This window comes from Actinia tenebrosa, unplaced genomic scaffold, assembly GCF_029948245.1.
Source record: "Actinia tenebrosa isolate PJP-AT-01 unplaced genomic scaffold, QUT_ActTen_1.0 PGA_scaffold0__85_contigs__length_37466705, whole genome shotgun sequence".
Lineage (NCBI taxonomy): Eukaryota > Metazoa > Cnidaria > Anthozoa > Actiniaria > Actiniidae > Actinia > Actinia tenebrosa.
Window position 1 is genome coordinate 10,837,947 of NW_028292569.1, and position 10,597 is coordinate 10,848,543.

The 10,597-nt window shown below is 35.0% G+C and overlaps 1 protein-coding gene across 1 annotated transcript; it reads left to right on the forward strand.

Annotated features, from left to right (window-relative positions):
- Window positions 1–6,536: 6,536 nt before the first annotated feature.
- Window positions 6,537–9,966, forward strand: LOC116289187 (uncharacterized). Its single transcript, XM_089030159.1, has 3 exons — window positions 6,537–6,690; window positions 7,695–7,822; window positions 9,023–9,966. Exons 2-3 carry the CDS (start codon window positions 7,726–7,728, stop codon window positions 9,337–9,339), a joined length of 414 nt encoding a protein of 137 aa, XP_088886285.1. The 5' UTR covers window positions 6,537–6,690; window positions 7,695–7,725; the 3' UTR covers window positions 9,340–9,966.
- The last annotated feature ends 631 nt before the right edge of the window (window positions 9,967–10,597 follow it).

The window sequence follows — 10,597 nt, forward strand, 5'->3', positions numbered from 1 at the left end:
ATCATCATTTTTTACTATACATAGATAATATATATTTTTTGTTCGTTTGTTTGTTTGTTTGTGGTTGTGTTTTGTGTGTATTTGTTTTCCGTTGTTGTTGTTGTTTTACGTTCTGGAACAGGTCAAGTTATTTCATTGAGTATTATTTTTCTTTATTTTTAAAGCAAAGTTAAAAAAATACGTACTCGATGAGTACATGTGTCTACTGCTGATAGATACACAGCGACATTTTTGAATCATATATATGTAAAATATTCACTTGTAGGTATTCAGGACTTAATATTCTGCTTATGGAGCTGATCAGTTATCCCTTTAAAGGGCTCAAATATTGTCACTTTAAGAATCTGAGTCAGTTTCACATCACATCGGTTTGGTAAAGATCATTCTTGAAGCGACATTGTTAACATGCTTCGTGTAGCTTAACTGAAAGCACTTTAATTAAACAACACTTGACACATTCGATGACACCTGTGTGCCTAACTTGTTCCAAAAAATAGAAAAATAAAATATAAATCACTTCAAAAATGGCTGCGATTACCTTGTGGAGATCACTGAATCTTACCAAATCATGTTTGAAACGTTGGTCAAACGTTTTCCAGTCGATAAAAGGTCGTAAGCAGTCGCAAACAGAGCAACCAAGTTGACCAGCCATTACGCGGGACTTCGGATAAGTTTTACACCCTTACACCGGGATGAACTCCATGTCAGTTATATCGTATGTCATTTAAGGTAGTACCGGATCTTCAAAATTCTTCTATAATTCTGTCATTTAAAGTTCATTGTTAGGGTATTCAAATAATGAAAAAAGAGAAAGGGGTCACCGTAATGGTTATCGAGATATAAGGCTTCAAAAAGGAGGGATTTTTCAGTTTTCCGCGCGTTTTTGCAGAAAATCTGCCTCCTCTAATAAATTCCAATTACTCGAATCGATTTAACAAAGAAAAATATAAAACTGTTTTAAACTATAGGTGTTGAGTCTAGAAAACATATCTAGATAAAAAATCCATCCAATTTTTTGCAAGTAGTGTGAAAAGTTAATTCTAGAAGCGAAATTGCTTGTAATTCGGCGCAGTTATATGCGTGTGTAGTTGTAAAAATGTTAAGAAGTCATGACAATTTTAACTATGAATTTTTTTTCTTTCCGCACTAAATCCAAAGAATATGATATCTAGCTCCGAATGAAAAGAAAAAAGAAAAAAATGGGGGTCACCGTACTAATAGACGAGCTATGAGTGACTAGATCCAAAAAAAATTAAACGCAGTATCGGAATCCTTTCAAAGATTAGATATTATTTAAGCCGGTAAGTACTCGTTCAGCTTTATCATACTTTGATTTACCCTTTTTTATCTTATAGTTGCATCACCTGGGGAAATACTTATAAAACTTCTCTTCAGTCTCTTATTACTTTACAAAAAAAGATAGTGAGAATAATTACCTTTTCAAATTACGACTCTCATTCCAGTCCACTCTTTTTCAGTCTAGGAATACTTAAATTGGAAGACTTGATATACTCAAATAGTGCTCTTTTTATGTATGACTATAATTCAAACAGACTACCAAATACGTTTATAAACTTTTTTAAAAACATACATGAAGTACATCAATACAACACTAGATTGGCATCTAAAAAAAAACATATTATCTTCCCAAAATGAGAACTAATTATGGAAAATTCAATATTCGCTTTAATGGTACTAAAATATGGAATGCCATTGGAGAATCTCTCAAATCTATGACTCGCAACCTTTTCAAAAAAAATCTTAAAACCTCTATAATATCAAATTATTGATAGTTCTATGATTCACTTCTAGTCCAGCTGATAAGAGCACAGCCCATTTTGTCTTGTCTAATGTCTTGTCTTGTCACCGGCTTATCTTGTCTTGTCGTTTTTTGTTTTTGTCTTGTCTTGTCTTATCCATTGCTTTAGTCAATCAGCAACAAATAGATTTTCTCCGCATGGCTCAGCCACTTAGCTCGATTAGCTATTGCTATTTCTAATTGGCTGTGCTCTTATCACCTGCAATTTCAACTATTATTATTTATATCTGTAAACTATTGAGCACAATAAAGATTGATTGATTGCCGATTGATTGATTGATTGATTGATTGATTGATTGATTGATTAATTGATTGATTTGGTCAAAAAACACAAATCCTGTCCGCGGGGGACTGGGTTCTAGTACATTAACCTCCGTCTGAAACATGTCAAATCGTCTTTGTAATCTCCAGAGAATGTAAGACGTATTTCGAATTGATTTTGAGAATAACATGTCAAATTCATTTTTTGTTACTTTACTTTTATAAAGTTATGAATTTGTTGTTTTGAATCAAAAGAGTGATCAAGTCAGGCAATGAAAATCTAAGCTAGATTTGAAAACATTTCATTTTTGCCTCAAAACTTCCATGAATTAGCGAAATACTTTGTTAAGTTATAGAAAAGGATTCAACTTCTGACATTAATTAAATCAATTTTCAAAACAGCGCAAATAAAGGGTAAAAAAGGAGATGCGCGAAATGTATGCGCGGTAGCAAGGGTCCGGAACTACCTTAACTATATTTTTCGCTAGTCAAATAGAATATGAAGTATATCTGTGTAAACTCGATGGCGTAGTGTCTACTGCTTATCAATATGCAGTAGACACAAAAAGTTTACTTGCGCATTCAGAACATCAAGAAGTTAGGTGTTACAGAAGATGTGTGAAAATTGGCTTCTTAACATTTTTAAATTAAAATCTCTTTCTGATCCTGAAGCAATTTTCGTTTGACTGTGAAGTGCTTTCGATATTTTCTAATATTTTGATTGGCTGATTTATTTCTTTTGAGGTGGCCTTGTCTGCGCCTTGTTCATGCAGTGGTTCGGGTACTTGATTTGATGGAGAGTAAATTCTAGCCAATGTGACTGGTCGTCCTGATTCCTCACCTACAAAATGGACAAGAAGCGCAATAGTAGCCATTGGTCTTCAGGACATTACCCAAGGGACCTTTGCTGTCTTCTACTATAGAATTCCGGTCTACAGTCCGATCAATTAGTATGTACCAGCTGCCAATCAATATCACCTTGTTGCCAAGTGATAAAGAGAGGGCGGAGCCGGCCGGTCACGTGCAGTAAATCGCATGCTCTTTTTCGTTGACTGCTGTAATTTAAGACAGTCCTGTAATTCAAAACAGCCGAACTAGAAATATCAATACTATGCTCGTGAACACGAATTTGTAACCAATTTCTAAGCGATTACTTCGAAGCGAATATTTCTAAGAATAGTCAATAAACGTGATGGGAAATATCTTTTTTTGGTTAATAAATAAATAAAATATAAATAAAAATAAATTGTATTTAACAGTGGCATTTCTACAGAGTAGCTATTCATCCACTTTAATTCCAATTAGAATTTAGGAGTTAATTTTTACGGAGAGATGAAAGCCGGAGAACCCTGGAAACACAGAGAACCAACAAACAACTCTACTCACTTTCGACACCAAGCTCAGCGGGACTCGAACCCTGGTCGCATTGGTGAGAGGCGAGCGCTCTCGCCGCTACGTTTTTGTTATTTTAGCTACGCCACTGTATAATTAGCAGTATTCTCTGCACGAACAAGCAAAGATCGATGAGGAGAACAGTGTTTGAAGAGCCAGGTTTACTATAAAGCGATATCAACAAATTCATTCAACATGACATATTATTCAATAGAACTTGACAATATTGATATTCTTATAGCCTATATTTATGTACTTATGTTTATCGAAGTATTTAGATCATCCGCGGTGGATGTAATCCTGAGAAGGACTGTTTGATGAGACTGGCGTTTAAACTGACATTTTAAAATATCTGAGAACCCGAAAAATGTAGTTTGTTAAAAGTTCCTGTTCAATTATTAGAACGCGTTCCCCTATTTGTAATATTTTAGCCCAAAAAAGTCATTAAATTTTCCTTTACCATATTCCAAAAACAGATCTTCCCTAGTTTGCTTCAGCTTTATACGCGAGTGTCTTTCCCAGACCTACCATTTTCACTTAGGATTTATGCTGAAATGAGGGCGCCGACGGCCAAAATCGATTTTCACGATTTTCTCAAAATGAAAGTGAAATTATTCAAAATGAACATCAGTAAGTTTATTTGGGTGGTATTTGGACCAAGAATGAGCAAAATCCTTTTTTTTTTTTTTTTTTTTTTTTTTACTTGGCCACCGATTTTCGAATATGTTTTGATTTTTACTGGCATTGCCTCGCAATTGAAAACTTCTAAAAATCTACTTTTAGCCATCCAATGTCAAGAGAGTATGAAGTAAGAGAGCTCATTACCGTGCCTTGTGATAATTATTTAAGAATTTCTCTTTTAACTTTGCGCGAAGCTCGAACCTAGAGAGGCCCTATCCTTCCTGACTGCCTATTTTACTCTATTTCCTTTGAGAGAACTATGACATCTGATGCATTGACATGATTGAGACAGGGAGAGGATTAGGTTACCTTGTGGCAAAGAAATTAAAAGAGACTTTTTGTTAAGGCAAGAAAAGTTGTTGGACTGTAAAAAAGAGATATTTCTTCCCGTGATACAGTAAATCATTTATTATTTATCATATTATCTAATTTTATTTTATTTTATTTTTTTCTGACAGTACCCGAAACTTAGTACATATACTTTGCATTAAGTGTACTTAACCACGTTAAATAAAATTAATGTATTGTATCGTTTGTCAACTGATCCTGTTTGGTAAGAAAATCGACCAATGGAAATAAAAATGTTGGCTAAAATAATGAGTGATTTACGTTCCTAAAAATACAACTATAACTCGGTTTGAGCAACGGCTATCGCACTTTCAGAAATCTGACTGCCCGAGTCCGCCAAATCATGACATCGAAACGAATCCAGCTTGAAGAGCTATCACAGCGATTTGATTGATATACCAAGTTTTGTGATTGGTTATTCAATGAAGTAATGAGAAACAAGATGTTGATCACAAAAATAAAAATAAACCGCAATTTGACTGAGCAGTTTATTTCATCTTGGGCTATATTATAAAAGCAATAAACGATAGTTTTTCGCGGGTTATTGGCGAAATAAACTACTCGGGATCGTAGTTGAGAAAACACTCGCCTAACGGCTTGCGATTTACTGATTTTTTTTCCGTTTTCTCCCAACCCGCCTCCCACGTGGTATAGTTCGCCAAATAACCCACGGAAAACGATCATTTACTGCTTTAATAATTTAAGTGAATGGAAAGTAGGCGAATGGCGAGGAGTGTGGTTCTAAGGACGGTTTTAGCCTTTTGATAATAACCAACACTGATTATTTTAACTTATAAACGGATTTGAAGTATACAATACTAAAGCAAGAAAAGGGAACCAATGTGCATATTGATAGGCCTATCAATAAACAAAGGCATTTTCAATTTCCGACATGAATCAAAAAATGCTTTCTTGATATTTCGTTTCAAGTTAAAAGCGAAATAATTAAATGTAGATGCCTTCAGCACAAAACACTTCAATTTTGTGGTGATAATTTCATTTTACTTATTCAAAAAACAACGTGCTTTTTTACTTTCATGTTTGACCTCAACTTGGGCAGTTTTTGTACATTATTTTTTAAAAAAATGACTGTGTAATTTGTGTGCTCTTTTATTAGAACGTTTATTTATCATGTTTTTCAAGGCACGCAATACTAAAAAAATATATAATGTACTTGCGATGGGTGATGGGAGATGTCATAAGAGTATATCCAAATCATTCGCCAATCCAAACCCCTACCCCCCCCCCCCCCCTTTCCCCCATTGCTTTCGTATTCTCATTAGCTGAGACACGAGGTTCAGACTAAACATTGCCAACATACTAACCCTTATAATTTGAAAGTTTGCCAGTAAAAATATGGTTAATTGACAGTTTACAGTATATATAGTTCTCCTCTGGACTTTTCTATCTTCCACCATTCTCTTGAATATGTTTTGTTTTCATGTTCAAAATCAGTTTGTCACAGCTGACTTTGCCAGTAAAAACTGAAGAGGAGATGCAGTTTGCAACAACAAAGGAGGCGTTTTTCTTCAGGAAAGTTATTAAAATGAGCTAAACAGCAGACATAACTACGTAGTATATCCGAGAGAAGTCATTAGGTACGTCGGCATTTGTTAACCTGCGCCCAGCCGGTATAATTTCTCTCGAAATGACCCTCTGTATGTCCATAAAGAAGTCACTGTTTGGTTTTGTGTTGGTCAAAGTTATTGGCTGTTATAAGGGCTACTTGTTAGACTAGCACATTATTGATTACTTGGGGGGAAAAGACATCTTTTGTTGGTCAGTTGATATTACTCGGGATACGGGGTGTAGCGAATCAACAAGCTCAATGTTTTGCTGCTGATCAATTGAATTGCTATTATTTTCGGATCCCGCTGTTACACGAGTGCTCTTTATCTTTAACTTTACCTTTCCCTTTTTGTTCCTTAGATGCAGATTAACCCAATTGTTCTACCCGCCCAGAATGAAAATATCTTGATCTATAAATAGAACCTACTTCCTCCCGTTGCTGAAAACCAATTTACAAGTAAAACTGGTTTAATAACCGGATTTTAAAACATTTTAGAAAATATGGTATAAAGGGTGAGCTCCTAGATGCAACTCAGAAAGGTGCCTAAACTATCGGACGGACACATAGGTCATTCCAGAAACGTTCAAGTCAAGTATTAACGATTTGGGTTGCACTTTTGGTAAGTTAAACTGAGATATGTTACGAATATCCCTATTTCTAATTTAACTTTAAATTTAACTAGCCTATAAAATCCAGTAGAGTGCCGACGAGATCTAAAGGATTCCAGAAATGGTTGTCCAGTAGCCTTTCGAAACCTCGACAGAAATTTAGTACAAACTTTCTTTTCATTAAAAATAAATTAAATAAATTACACGAAGTGTTTTTTTCTGAATCAGTAAACAGACTCGACAAGAGTGAAAAACGTCTGCGTATGCTCTGAATCCGTAAAATTAGTCAACTCAGATGTAAATTTGACTTTCAAACATTCCTGATAGATTGGACTTCACATGGTGAATTCCTTCATATTGTGTTTGTTAATAACGTATTTTGGTCTGACAGAAGTACACTCACAAACTTTTCTATATACTTGGAAAAAACGAACATTTGTTTTCTCACTCAAACTCTACGGAATTCGTAGTAGAAAACGTGCTGAAATGCACGCATGCGCAAACGTTTTTCTCTAGTGCCTACAGACTCTAGTGGTTACCAAGCGCGAATAACATTTTTAAATGTTGAGATTATCAAAAACAATTCAGTTTTCATAATAATAATAATAATAATGATGATGATGATGATGATGATGATGATAATAATAATAAAAACAGAAAGCAAACAAAAACGTCAATTTATTCGCATTATAGTGCGAGAGAATATATAGGGGGTTAACCCTATATATTGAGAATATCTCATACGATCGAATTGGAATTTGTTTTAGAAATTGATTTTTGCGACGGGAAGAAAACTTGACAAAAACCCTCGAAGCACAGGATAGAAACAAGAAGCAACCCTGCTCGCATTCGACACCATGCCGGACAGGACTCGAACCCCAAGTTGCGTTGCCGGAGAGGAAGATTATTAGCATTATTTAATAGGAGTGTCACTAGTGCTTCATCTTGATTATTACGACTAACAAAAAGTATAGGAGATAACTCTTACGCTTTTTAAACAACTTTTTTTTAACAGAATAGTTGTCCAGCACCCCAAGACGACAGCCATGAGTATTAAAGTTCTGATATTGGTTCTGGTGTTAGTTGTTGCCATAGCAACTGAGGTGAAGGGATTGTGGCCGGGAAGACGTATTGGAAAAAGTGGTGAGAGAGAAAAGGAATTTGTAAAATATTCTCATTACTTGAATCCCTTTTTGTTTCTGCTTCTATAAAATCTGTAGGCACTATGATGTCGAGTGTCCATATTTGCCGACCATCGAAATATTAGGCAAATAAAAATGTGTGTGTAAGTAAATGATGTAAAATTTCGGATGACGTCACATAGACAACGACCCACAGCGATGATCCACGAAATTTGCCGAAGTCCGCCGAATAGCTTTGGCTGCTCAATGTCTGAAAACTATCGACTGCTTACGACTTTTTATTTATGGAAATATTTGGTTCATACCATCTGAGCTGACTCTGAGCTCACTACGAATTTTAGCCATGTTTGTAATAATTTTTTTCTTTTTTCTTTTTTTTTTTTCTTTGGAAAAAGCGAGGCACATGCTTCATCGAATGTGTCAAATGTTTTTTCTTTGAAGTGCTGTCAGGTACTAGTTCAAATAAATAGAAAGAGTTTATAAAAAAACAAAAACAAGGACAACTGAATTAGCGTGTTTGTTCGTCACGAAGCAAGCGAGTCTTCTGCTCCACTGTTGGATGATCGCGACAGTGCAGAGCGAACCATTGCTCCTTTGCCTCTAATTTTTACAATGGCCTAATATTCATATCCTGCAAATGGATATTTCGATATAGTTTCGATACGAGGGATATTTGGATATTTGAAGTTCGATCGAAGGTGGAGAAAGTGCGAACTGAAATCTAAAAGATCTCGGAGTTTCGACGTCAAAACGCTTAGCAAGCAGTAGACACATCCACATATTGAACGTCTAGATCTATTTTCATACTGTTTTTCTATTATTTAAATGACCATATTTCTTATCATACGTTACCGTGACTTTTAAATAACTTTTTCTTTGAACCGTTCAACCATCACGAAAAATGTCCAATCACAATGTTTGAATATATATGGTACAACACGTCACTTCAGCACGGTACCATAATGCACCAGGCTTAACTATTTACAAGGGATATACTGAAATATACTGGAATATAATGAAATTATAATTGTGCTAATTATGTATGTACTTTATATCATGTCTTTACACCTCATAGCCAAAGGACGTTAAACCGTCATTTGTCTTGCTTCGATTTTAAGATCAATATATTGATTGATTGATTGATTGATTGATTGATTGATTGATTGATTGATTGATCGATTGATTGATTGATTAATTTTAGTTGACCTTGAGAAGGAAATCTATCCAGATGCTGCCAGCCTGCCAAGTGCCAACAAGTTCTACGACAAGTGGCAACAGCTGAGGGATGCAGCAATAGAGTCGATAGAGAAACGAAAAAAGAAGCTTAAATTCCCCGGTGATTGCAATTCTTCAAAGCTGCAAAACTTCGCCAAGCGATGCGGTTTGTACGTCGTTTCTGGGGGCAATCACATTTTGGTGTATGATGGAAGCCGTCTGATAACCACTATTCCACACAGTGTTAAAGAGAATGGCACTTGCAGGAATATCATCAACATATTGAATGGCCGTTGCACTTAGCAAACTCGATCACAATATGCATTTCAGTGAAACAGTTTTAATAGGCAACTTGTAAGTGATCACGTGACAAAATTTACTCAAAAGAAATTGCGACCGGAATATTATTTTTCGGGTTCTAATGGTACATGATAAAGTTAGAAAGTAGACTCAGAAATGTTTAACATCTCATATCACAAACCTATATTAGAATAGTAACGATTTTACAAACGGCAAAGCTTGATATCTAAACCTAAGCTTCATCTGCTCGTTTAATGTCGTTTTAGTGTAACCGTGAACACTCGAGCTTATTTCATTTTAGTTTTTATTTCTGTAAACATACTTTTTTTACTCTTTTACTTTTAACTTTTTTTCTCTCTTTCACCATTTCATCTCCTTGAATAGCTTTTATAGACTCTCAAGTAACTCGAATTCTTTTGTTTTCACTTAATTCATAATCTGATTGGTTGAACTCGAATGTTCACGGTTAGAGTAGAACGACAGTAATTCCTGATGATAATTAATTTATAATTGCACATTTAATTGGGTAACGGTCGCCACGTGACTTAGTGAACCACGTGAACCTAGCATAAGCATATTCCAATATAATTCATGCTAAAAGAAAACTAATAAAAAATGTTGGCAACTGAATTGATTGTTTTGTTTTGTCTTTTACGCTGAGCAAATGTGACATTTGGCAAGGAAAAGACGCGTGCTGGAGCGTAACCTTTTTAATAACAGTTTAATTTTGCTACAGTTGACGTTTCGGTGTAGTTGAAGTCTCAATAGGGAGTACTATTCATTTTAATGATTAAAAAGTAATGACCAAAAAAAGTTTTTAAATGTCATGATAACTCTTCTGAAAATAATGTTCTAAGAGATTATAAATCGACAGGTTTCCTTATAGATTAATGGCATTTTATTTCATTTTGGAGCAAGACGCACCCTTCTAGAGTTGAAGTGTGGCACAACTAGATTATTGGATGAACGTAATGAATAATTTGATTTATTCTCAACAATGATATCTGAGATGATCGATGGTAATTTATCGTTATGGCCCTATTCAATGACCTTCAGCAAGCTATCGAAACCGGTCTTGCACTTTCTATGATAAAAAGAACTCACGTGAACGTTATTGGATATTTTTTGATTCTCATTATTTTGTCCTCCTCATAAAAAAGACATTCTATACTACCAGCAAAAAGGATGTTGTATGTGTCAGGTTTAATATACTTGCTTTGACTACGATATATATGCCATGCCATTATGACACACAATACAT